Raw genomic sequence first — 21,500 nt, forward strand, 5'->3', positions numbered from 1 at the left:
AATGGGGAGATGTCATGGCTCCTCCATGACTCTGAAAACTCTCTCTGTGGGAGCGCTCATTAAGGATATCCTTGAGCTCCTACTGAACTCGTTGCCTTCTCTTAAATAGTCTGAAGGTGAGCAGGAGCTAATGCTTGCAGAACTGGTTCCCAGTGCCTGCACACATCCTCCTCCATGGGCCATCTAGCCCTGTCCTTTAGACAGAAAGAGGTTCATTTAAAACCCTCTAAACACCCTCTTACATTGGAACATTAAGTTATCACAATACCTATACTCCAAGGAAGTCCTTTGCAAAGTATAGGGGAGCGAGGAATGGAGACACGTTTCATTTGACATTCTTGTTTGGAAACTGATAACCCCTAGCCTTCTGCATCGTAACGTGATAGCAGAGAGGGAACTTCAATCAAGCATTATTTTTTCCCAGGGTTGAGACACATTCTTCCCTGGCCCCTCTAACCTTGGTCTCTGGTGAGCAGCAGAAGAGCCCTTACTGAAAATCTTGCGAAACACGTGTGCACCTTTCCTACCTTAGGAAATGCAATTTAGTGAATGTGATTGAACTTTTTTTAAAAAACAGGAGAATCTAGCATGCCTTAAGGTTCTGAATGTCAATGCTTCTAGTGCATACAGCTCCTCAGATGGGTGAGATGTAGGGATCAGCTTAATACATAAACTGTGTATCTGTCCACATCCCCTCAACCCCCAAATACATACATTTGTTTTTAAAATAAAATCTCACATGTTACATTGCTGTTAAAAAATGGAGTTTATGGCCAGGCGCGGTGGCTCACACCTGTAATCCCAGCACTTTAGGAGGCTGAGGCGGGCGGATCACGAGGTCAGGAGATCAAGACCATCCTGGATAACATGGTGAAACCCTGTCTCTACTAAACATACAAAAAATTAGCCGGGCTTGGTGGTGGGCACCTGTAGTCCCAGTTACTCGGGAGACTGAGACAGGAGAATGGCGTGAACCCGGGAGGCGGAGCTTGCAGTGAGCCAAGATTGCACCACTGCACTCCAGCCTGGGCGACAGAGTAAGACTCCATCTCAAAAATAAATAAATAAATAAATAAAATGCAGTTTACATGACAGAGGAGGAGGTAGGAAAGAGTAAACATTTAATTTCCAGAAGAAACTGGTGGTTATTGAAGTTATGATTAATTTACATATATATATCTCCACACCAACACCCATTATAGTGAAAGTTCGGTACACTGGGGTCAAAGAGAACATTTATAAGTTTCCTGAGGGAGGAAAATTAAAACAAGCTGTATACAAAGCATCAAGGATCAGAATAGCTTATAATCAGCAACAGAAGCTGATCAGAATACAGTCCTTATAACAGCAATACTAGAAGCAAAAAGACAATGGAGTAATATCTTCGAAATATTTAAAGAAAATAATTTCCAGCCTAAAATTCTGTACTCAACCAAATGTCAACAAAGTGCAAGGAAAGATCAGGATATTTTCAGATATGCAACTATCAAAAACATATCTATCTTCCAGGCCCTATTTCTGAATATGAGTGACCAAAATGAGGGAATAAACCATGGTGAAGAAAGACATAGTATATAAGCTTGAGGATGAGGGAATTCCCAAAATGATGATGAAGGGGGATGGTAGCAGGACAGCCATGCCCCTGTGTATATAAGGCATCAGTCCAGACTGCAGGGGTATGACTCAAGAGAAAGCCGTGTTGAGGAGTGTGGTCACCAAGATGCCTTCTGCTCTTCTGTCATCTTTTTATTCTGAAAACGTAAGGGTGAGCCTGGCCCAGAGTCTTAACAGTACCTGGTCACCAAGGGCCATGTAATGTTGAAGCTCCTGCCTACCTCTTTGTCCCCTGCCATAGGCATTAGCTGAGTATACTCATTTCACCTCAAAGGAGTTCTTCATAGATTTATGCTGGAAACTGAAGTTGGCCATCATGAATCCAGAAGCAGAAAATGCACAGCAACCTATTGCTCCAACAGCATTTCCGCCAGATGACTGGTACCAGGCCTACATGTCAGACCAGCTGAGGACCCAACCATGGGCCTTGTGTCATGGTAGCACTCTTTCCACATATGGACCCTTATAATATTCATGGAAGCTGAAGCCAAACTAACTCACAGCAATTATTCCACCTGCTTTTTTCTAGAGTCTTTTTCTGACAGTGCCAATATCATTTCTTTGCTTATACAGCTAGGTGTGTGTTTGCTTTTGACTTTTTATAATGATTGCCTTTCATGGTCATTTATATGTAAAAAATAATAAAATAGCAAAATACTTCCTTGAGAAAAATAGGTAGATAAGAAAGACATAAATACACTTATGAAGGACATTAGAAACACGGGGACAGGTTTATGAAGTTGTACATTAAAATTTAAGTAATGTGCATAGTTCTGTTGAAACTAAAATTATCAAAGTATGTGGTCTGGGTTTAGAAGGCAATTTTCTAAAATTATTAGTTTTGTAAGAGTGTAGGAACATGAGTGATTTTCAATGTTGTTTGAATCTGCTGCCATATCATTTCTGCAACTGAGAAAATGTAAGTACAAATGCATCCGGTAGCTCTATAAATGACCATAATAGCTGTGACTTACTCCTGCATATAACAACTAAGATGTTCCCAAAAGCTTCTGCCATAATGTGCATTTATACCTATTATCAATACTTCTCCTCCTACTCTCTGTTTAGCCCACCATTCCACTGAGGTAGCCTTTCTCAAGGTCGCTAGCATCCACATTCCGATGGTTAATTTTCAGTCCTCATCTTAAGTAGGCCCTCACCAGTACTTGGCAAGGTTGACTGCTCCTTCATACTTTAATGCTTATTCATAGATATTTCAGTATCTAGTTCTAAAATACTACATCACATAAATAACAGTGCTATGGTCCAAATGTTTATGTCCCCCCGAAATTCATATGTTGAAACCTAACTCCAAGGTGATAGTACTAAGAGTTGGAACCTTTGGGAGGTCATTAGGTCATGAGGGTTCCACCCCCATAAATGGGATTAGTGCCTTCATGACAGGGCTTGAGGGAACCTGTTTGTCCCTTCCACCATGTGAGGGCACCATCTATGAGGAACAGGCCCTCACTAGATACTGGATCTTGCCAGAACCTTGATTTTGGACTTCCCAGCCTTCAGAACTGTGAGAAATTTCCATTGTTGATAAATTACCCAGTCCAAGGCATTTTGGTATAGCAGCAGGAATGGACTAAGACAAACAATATAACATAAAATATAATTACTAAATCTAAACACTGGACAATAATTTCTTTTTTTTTTTTTTTTTTGTGAGACAGTCTCGCTCTGTCGCCCAGGCTGGAGTGCAGTGGCGCAATCTCGGCTCACTGCAACCTCCACCTCCCGGGTTCATGCCATTCTCCTGCCTCAGCCTCCCGAGTAGCTGGGACTACAGGCACCCACCACCATGCCCGGCTAATTTTTTGTATTTTTAGTAGAGACAAGGTTTCACTGTGTTAGCCAGGATGGTCTCGATCTCCTGACCTCGTGATCTGCCTGCCTTGGCCTCCCAAAGTGCTGGGATTACAGGCGCGAGCCACTGTGCCCAGCCAATAATTTCTTTTTATCATCAAACATCTACTTGGCATCCAATTTACAATTTTCTCATGCATTTTAAATTATTTTTGAGTTTGGTTGTTGAGTCAAGATCTAAATACAGTCCACACACTGTGGTTGGATGGTGTTTCTTTAAAGTCCTTTTAAGCTATAGCTCTCCTCCTCCTTCCTTTTTTCTTCCTAGGCAATTTCTTTATTGAATAAACTGGATTGTCCATCCAATGGCTCTTTCCTTTTCAAAACAGCTTTTTTTCTTGGCTTCTAGGATGATCCTTTCTCTTGGTTCTCCTCCTATCTCACTAGCCACTCATATTTAGTCAGTGGTTCTTCTTGATCACTCTGACCTCCCAACTCTGGTATGTTCAGGGTTTGATCCTCACCTTGCCTTCTTCTTTATCTGCATTGATTCCCAGGTGAGCTCGTCCAGCCTAATGACTTGAAATACAACACCATCTGAATGCTGATGACTCCCGAGCTGTGCCCTGAATCCTGGACTCTTACGTCTGGTTATTCAACATCCACAATTGTTTAATAGAATTCTCAAGCTTAACATACCCTGAACTGACTCCTAATTTCCCCCCACCCCAAAATCTGCTCCTTCTATTGGCTTCCTCCCAAACATAGTACATGATAATTCCATCTTTTTTATTTCTTAGGGCCAGAATCCCTGGAGTTATCCTTGATCCTTCTCTTGCTCTCATACCCCCATCTAATCTATTAGGACATCTGTCACATCTACCTTCACACAATCTGACCACTTCGCACAACCTCTGTCACTAGCGCCCTAATCTAAACCACTGTCATCTCTTACTTGCATGACTGAAATTGCTATTTAACTGCCTTCCTGGCTTCTACTCTCTTTCCCTTTCAGTTTATTCTCCTCAAAGCAGCTGGAATGAGTCTTTTCAAATGCACGTCAGATCATGTCACTATTCTGCTCAAAAACTTCCCATCTCAGAGTAAAAGCCAAAGTCCTAAAGCAGCCTATAAGATCGTACATGATCTGGACACCACCCCCTGACTCTCTTGCCTTCTCTCTCTACCTCTCTCTCTCATCCCACGCCACCTCAGTCACACTGGTCTCGGTTGTTTCTCAGATATGTGAAGCACACACTGATCTCAGGACTTTGCACCTGCTGTCCCTGGAACATCCTTCTACCATTTATCCACATGACTTGCTACCTCACTTCTTTCAGGTTTCTGCCCAGAAATCTTTCTATTAATGGGGAATTCCCTCATCTCCCTGCCTCTTTTACTTTGATTTTTACCCCCCACTCTAATACACACACAATTCCTCTCTCTTTATAGCACAGTTGCCCACTGATACATTATTTATTTGTTTGTTTGTCTGTCTTCTGCCTTAGTCTATAAACTTGAGAAGCTATTTTATTCACTGCTGTATCCTCAGTGTCTAAAACAGCCTCTAGCATGAAGTATGTGTTCAGTAAATATTTGCTAGATGAATTGATGGTGAATGCAATAATACATACATTAGACTTGTAGGAAAAGTGGTTCTCCAGATATCACTATACAGTGGTTTGAAAGCTTTAAAGGAAAAAGGAGGAGAAACAAATGGGGTTGGGGGATTTTTCTTTAAATAATATCATACTGTGCTCTCCTAACAGATAGTTAGAGGTGGACACCAAGAAGACAGTACTGGAATTGGAGGTGCTCTGAAATGCCATCTGCTTCATCTCTGAATGCAAGTTCTTGAAGAATGTTTTAAAAAGTGGACTACCAAGAAATAGGAAATTTATCTAACTCACCTAAGCCATAGGAAGTTAACTAATTGTTGAGAAACATTAAACAACTTCTCCTTCCCATAAAAAGCTGAAAATTGGAAACCCTGAGTCAATAGCAGTTGGATTAAATGGGATTGGAGATTGCAATGACTGGGAAGGAGATGTGCAGAAAGGCACCTTCTAATTCAACTGACCCCTTACCTTGAAAAGCTGTCCTCATAATCAGGAGCCACTCCTTCCTCATCCTTGGCTCACCTTATTATTTCAATCGAAGGACAATGCACAAAGGAAGAAGAGCATTTGTATTCCCTATGACCTCTAAAAATGTTTGTGGTAGAAATGACAGGTGCTGAAATACATTTCATTTTTAGAAGTTCAAATTTCCATATCCAGTACAGTGGCAAGAATAAGTGTGACATTACTTTTTTTTTTTTTTTGAGAAGGAGTCTCACTTTATCACCCAGGCTGGAGTGTAGTGGTGTGATCTCAGCTCACTGTAACCTCCGACTCCCAGGTTCAAGTGATTCTCCTGCCTCAGCCTCCCAAGTAGCTGAGATCACAGGCGCCCACCACCACATCCAGCTAATTTTCATATTTTAGTAGAGACAGGGTTTTGCCATATTGGCCAGGCTGGTCTTGAACTCCTGACCTCAGGTGGTCCACCCGCTTCGGCCTCCCAAAGTGCTGGGATTACAAGCGTGAGCCACCGTGCCAGGCCAAACTTTACTTTCCGTGGCATTGTGAAGAAGGCAAAAAAGGTTTGAGGTGAGAAGAGACACAAGAGGGAGAAAATATTACCCAGTTTTCTTATTTGGTCTCTACTCATTCCTTTTCCCTCTCAAGCAGTATACACAACACACACATGTGCACACGCACACACACACACACCGTCTGTGGGGAAAAAAAATCTCAATCTCCTCCTTATGAAGGAAGTAGGATGTTACAGAGATATTATGATGCAATGAGGACCCTATGAAGGACACTGATAACATTGTGAGGTCAGGATTTTTACTGAAATGTTTGTCTATATGAAATGTATCAGACCTAAATCAGCTTTCCTACCTGCCAGCCTCCTGGTGGCAAGTCTTACTCCTACCCGCAGCATGGGATTTTAAGATCAAAGGAATTAGACCTAGGGCAAAAACTGAGACAGCAGGGAGGCACTGTAACAACTGGAAAGTTTTCCAAATTGGTAAACTTGCAGTATTCTTTCTGTACAGAAGTAAAAGATCCCCTATGTCCCTATGGATATCAGCAAGGAAAAGCATTTCAACATGGCACTTCAAATCAGCAATTTCAAAAAGGCTTTGAACGGGTTTGAAAAATTGGTTGAACAAACAGCAACCCAGAAAAGAGATGAAAGAGCAGGCTTATTTATCCATAAAGAAGGTAAGATCAGTGATTATACGATAGTCCAATTGGGTCTGTTGGTTAGAACTGAAAAAGGTTTTAAGCCATCAGAGAGAAGCATCAGAGCTTAATGTGAAAGAATGGGTGCTGAGAGGGGATGAAGACCTGGGTTCTTGTTCTTTCTGTGTCCCTAAATAACAAAGTGGACATGAGGAAGCTTTTGTTTTGTTTTTGTTTTTGTTTTTTCTTCTCTGAACCTAAGTTGCTTCGATGGTAAAACTATGGGATTGGATTAAGTGACGTCCAGTGGTGTTCTGTAGACACTGCCATTTGATGGCTCACTGGTTGACCTGGGATCCTCAGTAGTGTATAGCACTGCTCTTTCTTAGCCCAAAGATACCATGAGACCATAAAGAGTTTCATAAGAAGTGCAGCTTCCTGCCTCACCATGATTCCATTGTCTTGGCCACGCTCCATATCTCTAGGCAGGAATGATCTTGAGGATGCAAGCTATGGGGAATATGGTGGACAGTGGTCTCACAGGAGGATTTGCAGCAGAGATACCAGTGCATAGACAAGATTCAAGGGGAGTGGTGTAGTGTACAGCTTTGGCATATTGAGGACAGCTGTGAAAAATAAAGCTAAATGGCAGAGTGGAAGACTAACAGAACAAACCCTGCTGTTGCAATGAAAGGAGCAGAGCCCATATAATTGCTAAAGGGATAGTATAGCCAGCCTCAGAGTGTGCCAGGCTGCATAATAATATGTAAGTGAAAATCTTGACTTTGGGTGTTCAAACCCAAACTGGTATTAATTGAATAGTATTTAATAATTTATAGTCATGTTAATCAATGTAATTATGTTCATTTTATTTGTGGGAAAAAATGGGAGCTGAAGATAAATCATTTGCGCAAGTTATCCAACTTCTTTTCTTTTTTTTTTTTTTTTTATTTTGAGACGGAGTTTCGTTCTTGTTGCCCAGGCTGGAGTGAAATGGTGTGATCTCAGCTCACTGCAACCTCCGCCTCCCAGGTTCAAGCGATTCTCCTGCCTCAGCCTCCCAAGTAGCTGGGATTACAGGCGCCCACCACGCCCGGCTAATTTTTTGTATTTTTAGTAGAGACGGGGTTTCACCAAGTTGGCCAGGCTGGTCTTGAACTCCCGACCTCAGGTGATCCACCACCATGGCCTCCCAAAGTGCTGGGATTACACGCATGAGCCACCGCGCCCAGCCAAAGTCACCCAGCTTCTAAGTGTTAAAGCTAAGACTTGGACCTTTTGGGTATGCTTTTTTGGTGATTGGGAACTTGACTGGGCTTTCTAAACTACTCAACAAAACTTGCATTCTTTCCTAGTCAGTTTGTTTTACCTCTCTTTAATTGGTTTTTCAAATCCTTGACACTTTTTCTGAATTCTCTGTGGGATGTCTGCTTCTCTCAGCCAACTTTTCTATGTCATAAAAGAAAGCAAGGCCAAAAGACAAGAATTCTCTCAACCCCCCTTTTTCCACTTCTGAATCACTGAAAGCAGCAGCTGTCCTTTCTATTTCTCCTCCCCTTCAAGGCTATCAGTTTGCTGCAGCAGCTTCAAAATCTCCTTTTCTACTGGATTTGTCCTCTCAATCTAAAAATATACTCAAGCATCATGACCTTGACTTTCTCTTTTCTTTAAGCTTCCTCTGTATGCCTCTCCTTTCCTTCTGCACTGAATTTCCTGACAATATCTCCACTTAACTTTCAATCTACTCAGGCCTGGCTTCTCTGGTCACTTTGCTGAAAATGCTCTAACCAAGCTATCTGATAACCTAATATAGTTGCCAAATTCAATAAATTGTTTTCATTTTCCAGCCGACTTGGCCATTGTACTAGATTAACAGTGTTAGCTGCCTCTGCTTCGAGAAACTTCCTTGTCCTGCATCTTTCATCATATCATTCTTATTTTTCCCGTCTCAATTCCTTCTTTGCTTCTTTTTCTCCTTGAGCTTTGCCTACTGTGTTCTCTCTCAGTCTTAGAGCATAGCTACCATTTAATTAGTTTCCTAAGCCAGATATCTTGGTACAAGCTGAGCATCCCTAATCCAAAAATCCAAAATCTAAAACGCTCCAAAATTCAAAACTTCTTGAGAGCTGACATGAGATAGGGGCATATTAATATTTGCTTTCTGATGATTCAATGCACACAAACTTTGTTTCATGCACAGAATTATTAAAACTATTGTGTAAAATTACCTCCAGGCTCTATGTATAAGGTGTATATTAAATGTAAATAAATTTCGTGTTTAAAGTTGTGTCCTATTCCCAAGACCTCTCACTATGTACAGTACAGTATATAAATATCCCAAAGTCTGAAAAAAATCCATAATCTGAAATACTTCCAGTTCCAAGTATTTTGGATAATGGATACTCAACCTCTGCAACCTTTCACTATGTCATGGTATCTATCTCTTGGCTTGTTACAATAGCCTATTACTGTAATAGTCTTCTTGGCCAGGCGTGGTGGCTCACGCCTGTAATGTTAGCACTTTGGGAGGCCAAGGCGGGTGGATCACGAAGTCAGGAGTTCAAGACCAGCCTTGCCAACATGGTGAAACCCTGTTTCTACTGAAAATACAAAAATTAGCTGGCCATGGTGACGCATGCCTGTAGTCCCACTTACTCGGGAGGCTGAGCCAGGAGAATTGCTTGAACCAGGACCCGGGAGGCGGAGGTTGCAGTGAGCCAAGATCACACCATTGCACTCCAGCTTGGGCTACAGAGTAAGACTCTGTCCCCCTTCACCCCCCAAAAAATAGTCTTTTTGCCGAGTTAATCATTTATCTATACTTCTGCCAAGAGTTTTTCATTTTAAAAATTATTAATCTGCCATATTCCTGGTTTATTACTCACCTCTAAAATCCATATATACTAACATAGCATGCAAGGCCATTCATAGCTTGCCTCAGCCCAGCTTTTTAGTCTCAACTCCTGGCATTTCCTTTCATGCACCTTCTGCCCTAAAACAAACTTTTTGCCATTTCCAAACATGCTTTTTTTTTTTTTTTCCGAGACGCAGCTTCGCTCTTTTTGCTCAGGCTGGAGTGCAATGGCGCGATCTCAGCTCACAGCAACCTCCGCCTCCTGGGTTCAAGCGATTCTCCTGCCTCAGCCTCCCGAGTAGCTGGGATTACAGGCGCTCGCCACCACGCCTGGCTAATTTTTTGTATTTTTAGTAGAGACGGGGTTTCTCCATGTTGGTCAGGCTGGTTTTGAACTCCCGACCTCAGGTGATCCACCCGCCTCGGCCTCCCAAAGTGCTGGGATTACAGGCGTGAGCCACCGCGCCCGGCCCAAACGTGCTCTTAATGACTCTGATTTTGCGCATGCCATTCCCCAATATGGAGTGCTTTTTTTTTTTTTTTTTGGTGCCTGTAAACTCTTGCTCATCTTTCAAGACCCAAGTCAAATGTCACCTCTTTGTAAAAACTTCCAAACTTTCCCTAAGCAAAGCCATCCTCAGCACTGTTAATGCACTTTATTGCCATCTTAGGGAACTTAACTGCTGCATTTAACCTGCTGAAGTTGATATTAATGTGTTCATTCGTTCCTGCCCCTTCTCCTCCACCATTGGCCTGTGGTTGTTGTGAAGGTTTGTGAACCTCAGGCTGGCACAGGGTCTGGTGTCCAGAAGGTACTCCTCCAATGTGTTCTAAATGCATAAGTTGACTTTGTTCTCATTAAGAAACTTGCAATCACAAAGCCACATTGAAAATTTCCTTTCTCTATAGTTGTTAAGATTTGATGAAAACTACATACTGCTAGACAAGTTACCTTCTATCACAGAGTGGCCTAAGAAACAGTGAGGAGAAGGGAGAAATGTAATCTTAACTTTTGTCAGGCTGTTAATACTGTCTGCCACAAATTCATATTTATTAACAAATATTGGAAAATAAAGTCTACCTCTCACTATTACAGGCAAGGAACTAAGAACTAGAGAGAGTGTTTTTAATGGAACAGGGTCTACCTCAGAAATGATGTCAAGTAGATTGAAGGAATTTGTTCAAAAGTAATGCCCTTAGATCTTATGAATGACCTGGTGGAATTAATTTTATCCCAGGACAAAAAAGTCTCATTGTCCTCATCCAGTGATATTTACAATGAAACTCATATATTGTACAAGTTGGTGTAAATAAATATAAAGCAGCTAAGTAACTGTTTAGATGCCTCATAAGAATATCTGACTCAGTATTACCAAAATAGAGTGCTTTAATTTCCCCAACAATCTTTTTCCCATTGACCTGCTTTTGGTAAATAGACCAACATTTGCTGAGTTTTGAAACCAGAAACCTGAGTGTCATTGTAGAACCAGGTATCTTAACCTTGGCACTACTGATGTTTTGGCTAAATAGTTAGTTGTGTATGTGTGCATGTGTGGAGTTGCGGGGGTAGGGTGGGGGCTGTCTTGTGCACTGTAGGATGTTAAGCAGCATCCTTGGCCTCTAATCACTAGATGCCAGTAGCATACCTAATCCTAGTTGTGACAGTCAAAAATGTCTCCAGTCTTTGCCAAATGTTGTGTGTGTGTGTGTGTGTGTGTGTGTGTTTGGGGATGGAGGTGAGGTGCAAAGTCTCCCCTGGATAAAAACCACTGCTCTAGATTCCTGCCTTTCCTTCACTTACCACTTCTGCCCCCAAAACTTCCAAACCATTAGCATATCTTTACTATTCTACTACTTCCAACCATATCTTACCATCTCCACTACTATCTCTAGGGTGCCTGTATCCTCGGGTGCCACTTACCATCCAACTGGGGACACTTTCAAGATTGAAAGGGAGTGTTATTAATAATTTTAAAAAGAGGCATAAATGAGACTTTCCATGGCAGCCCAGATGTGCATTCACCCTCAGTGTTATCCTGGCCCAAACCTCCAATTTCTGAAGCCTACACTAATGCAATTACCCTCTACTAGTTTTATGTCTTTCCATCTGGCCTCCTTGCAGCAGCCAGTGTGCTTTAAAATTTTTTAAAGGCATATTGTATCATTTTGCCCCATAAAACACCCCAATGACATCTTACCATCATGCTTAAAAGAAAATACCAGCTTCTGACTCTAGCTCTGCCCTCCTTGGCCCCTAGTCTCACCTCAGCACTTTCCGCAGTCCTCACTCTAGGTACTTCATACCTACTGACCTTCTTGGAACATGCCAAGCCTGTGCAGCAACAGGCCTTCGTGTTGATCAGCCTATGCCTAAAAGGTTTTTGTCTAGCTTTCTATGTGGCTGACTTTTTTTTTTTGCTCATCAGGTCTCAGCTTAACTCTTTTACCCACCTCCTTAGAGAGGCCTTCACTGAGGTCTACCCCTACCTGCCACCACCATACAATTCTATCACAGTTCCATACTGCTTTCCTCTTATGTGCTTTTTTTTATGACAACTTGTTTATTTTAACTTTGTTACTGAGCTTGACATACATACAATAAAGCCCATAAAATGTACTCTTCTTAAGGAGGTAGCTCTGTAAATTTGAACCTTGGTAAACACACCTTTAGCCACCATCCAGATCAAGACAGGGAACATTTCTAGCGTCCCAGAAAGTTCCCTCATGCCCTCTTGCAGCAATACTGCTTTTCACCATATACACAGGTAACCACTCATGCAATGTCTATCTTTGCCTGTCACAAGCTGTAAATAGTTTGTTCACTTGTTACTTTTCTGATTTCCCACTATAATATAAGCTTCCTGAGGGCAGGGATCTTGCTTATCTAATTTTCTGTTCTAAGCCCAATGTCTGGCTCAGTTCTTACACATAAGAGATACTAGTTATATTTTTAACTAAATAAAACCATCTGATCTTCTCTATTCAGTTTGAGAAAGCCTCACATCTAATTCCTTCTTGTCCTTAGATTCAATAGTCTTACCCCACGGAATCACCAAATTTGACAAAATCAAGATTCAAGCAATGGGGTGTGTGTGTGTGTGTGTGTGTGTGTGTGTTTACATGGAGTTCAAGAACCAGTTAAGAATTGCTTGCCAGGCACAGTGGCTTCACACCTGTAATCCCAGAACTTTGGGAGGCTGAAGTGGGAGGATCGCTTGAAGCTGGGAGTCTGAGACCAGCCTGGGCAACATAGTGAGACTCTGTCTCTACAAAAAATAAAATATTAGCTGGGCGTGGTGGTGCGTGCCTGTAGTCCCAGCTACTTGGGGGGTTGAGCTGGGAGGATCACTTGATCCCGGGAGGTAAAAGCTGCAGTGAGTCATGATGGCACCACTGCACTCCAGCCTTAGTGACAGAGCAAGACCCTGTCTCAAAAAATAAAAAAAATAAAATAAAAGAATTGCTATTTGCTCACTTCCACCTTCCACTCAAGATGAATTCTAGCAAAGACTCCAATGGTGAAACTGTTTGCATTCCTGAACAAAACTCCTAAAATATCTTAAACAGAAATCATGGAGAATGTATCAAACGCAATAGCAAAATATTTCTTTTTATTTAGTAATACTTTAGCCAAAGGCCTGGTTATGTTTGCAAAGACAAGATCTTTTTTTTTTTTTTCTTTTAAGTTCAGGGGTACGTGTGCAGGATGTGCAGCTTTGTTACATAGGTAAACGTGTGCCATGGTGGTTTGCCACACAGATGATCCCATTACCCAGGTATCAAGCCCAACATCCATTAGCTATTCTTCCTCTTGCTCTCCCTCCACACCCCCACAACCCTATGACAGGCCCTAATGGGTGTTGTTAGCCACCATGTGTCCTTGTGTTCTCATCATTCAGCTCTTACATATAAGTGAGAACATGTGGTATTTGGTTTTCTGTTCCTGCGTTAGTTTGCTAAAGATAATGGCCTCCAGCTCCATCCATGTCCCTGTAAAGGACATGATCTCCTTCCTTTTCATGGCTGCATAGTATTCCATGGTATGTATATACCACATTTTCTTTATCCAGTCTATCATTAACGGGCATTTGTATTGATTCCATATCGTTGCTATTGGGAACAGTGCTGCAATGTGCATATGCATGCATGTATCTTTATAATAGAATGATTTATGTTCCTTTGGGTATATAGTCAGTAATGCGATTGCTGGGTCAAATGGTATTTCTGCCTCTAAGTCTTCGAGGAATTGCCACACTGTCTTCCACAATGGTTGAACTAATTTACACTCCCATCAACAGTGTAAAAGCCTTCCTTTTTCTCCCCAACCTCACCAACATCTGTTGTATTTTGACTTTTCAATAGTAGCCATTCTGACTAATAGGAGATGTTATCTCATTATGATTTTGATTTACATTTGTGTAATGACCAGTGATGATGAGCTTTTTTTCATATGTTTGTTGGCCACATGAATGTCTTATTTGAGAAGTGTTTGTTCATGTCCTTTGCCCACTTTTTAATGGGGTTGTTCGTTTTTTTTTCTTGTAAATTTGCTTACGTTCCTTGTAGATTCTGGATAGCAGACCTTTGTCAGATGGATAGATTGCAAAAATTTTCTCCCATTCTGTAGGTTGTCTGTTCACTCCGATCATAGTTTCTTTTGCTGTGCAGAAGCTCCTAAGTTTAATTAGATCCCATTTGTCTATTTTTGCTTTTGTTGCAATTGCTTTTGGTATCTTCATCATTAAATATTTGCCTATGCCTCTGTCCTGAATGATATTGCCTGGATTTTCTTCTAGAGTTTTTATAGTTTTGGGTTTTACATTTAAGCCTTTAATCCATCTTGAGTTGATTTTTGTAAATGGTATAAGGAAGGGGTCCAGTTTCAATTTTCTACATATGGCTATTCAGTCCTCCCAGCATCATTTGTTAAATAGGGAATCCTTTCCCCATTTCTTGTTTTTATCAGGTTTGTAGAAAATCAGATGGTTGTAGGTGTGTGGTCTTATTTTTGGATTCTCTATTCTGTTCCATTGGTCTTTGTGTGTATTCTCGCACCAGTACCATGCTTTGAGTTACTCCAGCCTTGTAATATAGTTTGAAGTCAGGTAGTATGATGCCTCCAACTTTGTTCTTTTTGCTTAGTATTGTGCAAAGACAAGGTCTTTAAAATGCAAATAAATCCAGTTTTTATAGATTGAGATAAGAAAATAGAAGGTTAGGAAATAAAAATTATAGCTGACATACAAAAGGTAGTCCTTGGAATTTGATGAAAATGTACTGTATTTTTTTCAATGCAGATGCAATTGATTATGACAAGTTTTATGCATCAGTACAGAAGCTCTTTGGTCCAGATGTGAAGGATCAAGATGTGAAACGCTTTTACAGGAAACTGTGCAACAACACGGACGCATTTGCAGACTGGTGTGAGGTAGATTCATTTCATGTTCATAATATGAAATCTAGGTATTATTTTTCTAACTTTGGAATAAATAATTAAAACAAAGTGTTACTCCCATAGGGGTTGAACCACAATGTGCATGTGCCATGTTTCAATAAATAAAAGTGGGTAAAGTAGGTAACGATTTAGCTGTATTATTAATAAACAACTCTTAAATCCTTTCAGACCAAGCTGCCAGTTGGAAGAGCTATACATGCCTCTAACAACAACCAGGATTTTAATGGTCTTCATTTCACTTTATAGGAGATATTTCTTTTCAATGGGTTCAATGTACACAAATTTTCAGTGTATCTGAGTTATTAATATAAGAGAAGAGGCTACAATTCACTACCTGTTATATTCCCTGAGTTGTTTTCTGATCACCATGGTATTTATTGTTAAAAAATTACATATATCCATACAGAGAAATTAAATAATTTTTACAGATTATCTGGTTCCTTAAAAAAATAAATGGAAATAGTAGACAAAAGAAAAAGCAAGAATCTAAGGGATCTGAATACCACATTTTATAAAATGTGGCTTATAAGCCGATGGATATGTAGAAGGAGAATTTAAACCCAAGATACAGGAAAAATACGTCTCTCTCAAATATATATGGAGCTATCTCAAAATTGACCGCAGTAGGCTAAAAAGAAAATATTAATAAATTGTGATATAATACATTAGAAGCCTAAAATAAAAGATAGCCAATCCCCCACATCACCCAAATAAAAACCAAATTAATTGATTTTAGAAAAAAATTGCAAAAAAAAAAAAAGGTTTCTACAAAGCCTTTGAGGAATATATAATTCCCATGTTGTATGCATGTTTCTATAATGTAGGAAAAGCTGAAAAGCTATCCAGGTCATTTTATGACGTTAAAATAACACTGAATTGAACATAGGCAAAATGTCAGGGAACTATAAGCCAATATTACTTATAAATATAAATTCTAAACTCCTAAATAAAATGTTAACAAGTTGAATCCGGCAGTGCATTAAAAATCATTTCTAAGTACAATTTACCCCAGCAAAGTAAGAGTGGTTCAATATTAGAAAAGCCAGAAACATACCTCATTTAACAAGTCAGGAGAGAAAAAATAATATGCTAATCTCAATCTAAAGTCAGCAAACTAAGGCCTATGGGCCAAATCTGGATAGACAGCCACCTTTGTTGTAAATAAAGTTTACTGGAACACAGGAATGCTCACTCATTTACAAATTGGCCACGTTGCTTCTGTGCTACAATAGAAGAATTATGTAGTTTTGACAGAGGCTGAATGGCCTGCAGGCCGAAAATACTTACTACCTAGCCCTTTTCGAAAAATGTTTGCGGACTTCTAACCTGAAAGTAAAGTAAAATTAAAAGTAAAAAAGATGTCTAATAAGAACTCAATAGCCATCCTTGCTTTAAAAAGAAAAATAATCTTAGCGGAATAGCAATAATAGAAAATTCCATTAATTTGAGAAAGGACACTGACTGTATTAGTATTCTATTGCTACTCTACTAAATTATCATAAATTTAGCCATGGGAAGAAATACATATCATAGTTTGCATGGATCAGGAGTCTGGGACAGCTTCACTGGGTCCTCTGCTTGGGGTATCATAAGGCTGCAATCCACTGTGGGCAAGGCTGGGTTCTCATTTGGAAGCTCCGCTAGGGAAGGATCTGCTTCCAAGCTCATTCAGGTTGTTGGCAGAATTCAGTGCCTTGCTGTTGTAAGTCTGAGGACCTCAGCTTCTTGTTGACTGGAGGCTGCGGGCTTCCCTCTTGTCCTAGAAGCTGCCTGCAGCCCCCACCATGTGGCCCTCTATACTGGCAGTTCACAACTTTGCATCTTCAAGGCCAGCGGGAGAATTTTTCCCTCCATAGTCTGATAAGAGGAAATTTTATATAATGTAACATAATCATAGGAGAAACAGCTCATCATATTTGTCATATTCTCTTAGTTAGAAGTAAGTCACAGTTTCCACCATATTTAAGGGATAGAGATGATACAAAAGTGTGACTTGTGTGTGTGGGAGGGAAGAGGAGGTCATTTTAGAATAGGTCCACCATAGAGACTTACCAGAAACATATTTAAGCAAGGATCATATTTACTGCTGAAATACTAGACACAACCCCATTAAAGTCGAGAACAAGAAAAGGATGCCTATTCACCACTAATCTTCAACACTTTATTGGAGGTTGTAAGCCATGCAAAGAGAGGGGAAAAGGGCAAGAAATGGAATTGATATGTAATCAATTATTTAAAACGACAAAATTCTCATTATTTGTAGATATTCTACCAAGAATGTCCAAGAGAATTATATGGCAAACTATCAGAACTGAGAGGGTTCAAAAGAGTTCGAAAAAGATACACATGGCAGAATCAGTAATTTCCACAAACACCAGCAATAACCACCCCTCTCTCACCACAACTAACTAGAAAATAAAAAGATTCCATTCACAAAAGCAACACATAGGAGAAAGCATCATGGGATGACTCTATTGAAAAAAGACAGTAGAATAATAATTGAGAGGCTCAGTTTGTAGATACCAACTGTTCCTGAATTGACTTAAAATTTAATCTCACGCTCCTTGCCATTTCACGCTGAAACATGAAGACAAAGGGAAAGCTGGGCCCGACCCCCCGTCCCTTCTTTTGCCATTACTGGCTCCATCTTCTATCATGAGGGGCCGTGTGCTCACACATGGGCACCCCAGCCCACACGTCTAAGCTCTTCCATACCTTCACCTCCACAAATACTATCCCTTGGCCACTCCTCAGAGCTAGCGGTGTACATACCAATGGTATGCAACCCTTTCTCATATGGTGGATAAGAGGCTTCACAGGCCCGAAAGTAGACTTGGCCCCTTTGGGGAGAGAATTCTGGGGTTCGAGGAATCTAGGGAATGGTTTAAAAGCATTGTTACGGACCCCTGGTAGACGAGGGGCCATTAGCTTCCACAGAAAAGACTAGAGTGGGGCCGTGTAAAGCTGTGCTGTCCAACAAAGTGGCCGCTAGCCACATGTGCTACTTACATGTAAATTAAGTTAGAGATTCAGCTCCACAGTTGCACTAGTTACATTTCAAGTGCTCAGGATTCACATGTGGCTAGTGGCTATTGTATTATACAGGACAGATTACAGAATATGTCCATCATTACAGGAAGTTCAACTGGACAGCGCCACTCTAAAGGCACAGGCCCCTTGCCCTGGGCCTACAAGCAACACTGCAAATGGAATCATGGCTATTTTTTTTTTTAATATACTGATTCAATAAAGTAGAAGACATATATGTATTTAACAAGAACTCTTAGCCACCCAAAGATTTTGAGAAATCAAATGAAGAGTGAAACAGTCAGCTACTTTGCAGCCACACAGAAATGACCATTTTTTCCCTAAATCGTGTAAGTGTACAACATGAATGCATTGTTTTGTGCTTTTGTTCCAGGATCTAATCTCTATCACACTTTCTAAACCCTGTGGATATTCCCCCATAGATCGGTAACTTGAATGTAATGTCATTAAACTTGGGATAGATGTGATTCTGAGAATCACATTTTCTCATTGTTCTCTATTTTCTTATGAATATTTCTCACACACTCAATGGTTTATGTGCATGAATTTCTAATGCAATCATTTTGGACCACCTAAAATGTGAAAATGTGTGTCTAACAAATGTTTCGTGTCAATATAAAAAAATTATGCACATTTGGAAATTAGAAAAGTCTGTTCATATTTTATTACACACTTAGATTCAGAAAAGCAATGCTCTAAAGATAGTTCATAAATGCCAACAAATGAGACAAAGCACTCTGTGATAAATCCGTTTACATGGAATTCTACAGTAACTGAGAATTTGGTCTCTGAGTGAAATACTACTCTAAAGTAAATCCGATTTTTTGTTTGTTTGTTTTACAGATGAGGAAGTCAAGCCTCATTCTCTCTGACATCTACTCCTTCTCTTTCCCTTTCTACTTAGAACTTCCTTCTAACTTAATCTTCCTTCATTTGTAAAATGTGTTCTTTTTTTCAAGAACCTTCTTTTCAGTTTCTCATTTAATCTTCACAACAGCCGCACAATGTAGATTATGGAGGATATGTTATTGAAATGATAAAGATGAGAAAAATCACAAAAAGCTTAATTGACTTATCTAAAGCTGCACAGAAAGTCTGTTTTGGTCTTGGGGCTGAGATTTTTCTCCCTCTTTATGTAGTAAGTTCATCTGACATTATCCTGGGGCCAGGTGCGGTATCTAATGCCTGTAATCCCAGCACTTTGGGAGGCCAAGGCAGGAGGATTGCTTGAGCCCAGGAGTTTGAGACCAGGCTGAGCAACATGGTAAGACCCTGTCTCTATGAAGAAGAAGAAGGAGAAGGAGAAGGAGAGAAGAAGAAGAAGGCTTTAAAAAAACAAAACAGATGACATTATTTTGTTACATCACTTGGGTTCCTATAAATTGTATGCAATTTTAATAGAAAAACTCATGGCCAGCCTCTGGCACACTGTATGTATATAAAGAATCACTTGAGGTTTTAAAAAAAAATAGGGCAGGAAGGTTCTTCTTTTATTGTCCTGTCATTTTTCTCACAAACTGTTTGTGTCAATGCTCCTAAGGGGCACTTCTATTTCAAGCCAGGTGACCTAACCTTTCTGGGCTTCAGAGCCATCATCTGTAAAATGGAAATTCAATTCAAGGAGACTAACTTCGTTTTGGTATGGATTACCTAGTGTTTTCTTAATCAGTTAATATATCAGGTAATAAAAACAAGATTTATTCTTTTAAACTCAGGCACAGACATACCAATCTTATTCCAAATATAAATCTCTTTGTGGTAGAAATGCCACAAAAAGTTGCACTTTCTTTTTCAAGATTTTTTGATGCAAAGACACTTGGAGAATTTGAAATTCATAGAATAATGAAATCTTATTACTCACCTAAACATTATCTAGACCTGCCCCTTCAATTTATAATGGAAAAAATTTAATGTAAGGAGATCAAAAGAAATATGACTGCCTTAAGTTTATAAAGCTAGTTCGTGGAAGAGTCTGGGGCAGACACGGTCTACTTTTCTTACAATGCCATGTTAGTCTGGGTTTCCAGTGGGCAACTTATAAACACATTTTTTTTTAGGAGCACACTACAAATTAATCCAAAGAAGAGGCATATGACACCATATGGAATGCCTATAATTGTGTTCCCTCCCAAAAGTGAATTTAAAGTGAATTATTATAAATCTAAAATTATATTTGCTAACTTCAAAAATGTTAAAAGAATGTTCCAGGATAGGTTGAAAAATAAGCTGCATGCAGGTTTTTATTTTCTTCTATTGGCTTTTTTATTTTCTCCATATGTTCTACAATGAACATATGTTCCTTATATAATCAGATAAAAATGAAGTTAAAAATGAATCACTTAAAGTATGGAGCAAGACTTTTAAATAGCATAGTTAAAATAAAATTAACATTCTAATAGTCATAATATATATATAAGTGATAAAATACTCAAATCTTGTCACAGGCAAAATTACTACACTGAAACTGAAAAGGTCGAAGGAGAAATTTGAGATCTTAGAGGCTATGGCTCATCACGGGAAAAAGGGGTATTTGCTGCTCTTTAACAACATTATTTGCTTGAAACATTTCCTTTCAAAATGTAAAACTTTCACTGTTGTTTCTGAAGGAGTTTATCTGGTATAATACCTAAATTTTTCTCAATAAATTCAAATAATTTGATATTTTTCATATCCTTTGGAAGTTATTTTTTGGTAAGCATTGTAATAGTGTGTTATTTACAAGTGAAAGTAACAAAATTTATTATTTTCATAAGAGCATATGTCCACACTCTGCCATCTACCTACATGCAGATGTGATTATAAAATATATGCATGATAAAATGCATAGGTGATGTGTTGTTTGGGTAAGTAACAAAAATGCTTAGTGCGCAGTTTTAAGTTAGCAAGGAAGATACTTGAATTCTGTTTCCTGTACTGTCTCTGGAAAAATTAGGAATTATAGTTACTCAAATGTTGACATTGATTGAGCTCCTTCCTGGCAATTGGTGCAATCTAAGTACTTGCTAATCTCCCTCATTACGAAGTAATCTAATCATGCACTTCCTCAGTTAATCCTTACAACAGGGCATAATACAGGGATTATTACTGATTATCCTTATTTTACACATGGGAAAGACTCAAGTACAGAGAAATTAAGGATCTTGCATGAGGTCATGTGACTAGTAGACAGTAGAACCAAGATTTGGACCCGTGACCAATTCCTAAAGCACTGAATACTTCCTCGCATAGGACATTGCTCCTGAATTTCTTCTCACATCTGTTCTTAGACACTTGATGCCTTGGCACTATCCCCACAACAATTAAAATAAAGTTAAATGACTGACTGCAAACTGCTCTTTGAGTATGGGTATCATTGATGTAGGAGACATAATTTAAAATTAGATGACAGCATATATGATGTGGAGTTCTCTCATCTCCAATAAACACTGGAATTCATTAATGTAGAAACAAAGAATCATCATCACCATTATCATTACACATT

At 39.6% G+C, this 21,500-nt stretch overlaps 1 protein-coding gene across 4 annotated transcripts in view; it reads left to right on the forward strand.

Annotated features, from left to right (window-relative positions):
* The first annotated feature begins 6,319 nt into the window (after positions 1-6,319).
* Positions 6,320-21,500, forward strand: part of WDR64 (WD repeat domain 64) — a 162,917-nt gene continuing 147,736 nt past the window's right edge. For all 4 annotated transcript variants that reach the window (XM_017953364.3, XM_017953367.3, XM_009196564.4 and 1 more), the window contains exons 1-2: positions 6,320-6,701; positions 14,814-14,944. In XM_017953364.3, coding sequence (XP_017808853.1) covers positions 6,557-6,701; positions 14,814-14,944 — 276 coding nt within the window. In that variant the 5' untranslated portion in view covers positions 6,320-6,556. The remainder of the gene's footprint in view (positions 6,702-14,813; positions 14,945-21,500) is intronic.

Source organism: Papio anubis, chromosome 1 (genome assembly GCF_008728515.1).
Source record: "Papio anubis isolate 15944 chromosome 1, Panubis1.0, whole genome shotgun sequence".
Classification (NCBI taxonomy): Eukaryota; Metazoa; Chordata; class Mammalia; order Primates; family Cercopithecidae; genus Papio; species Papio anubis.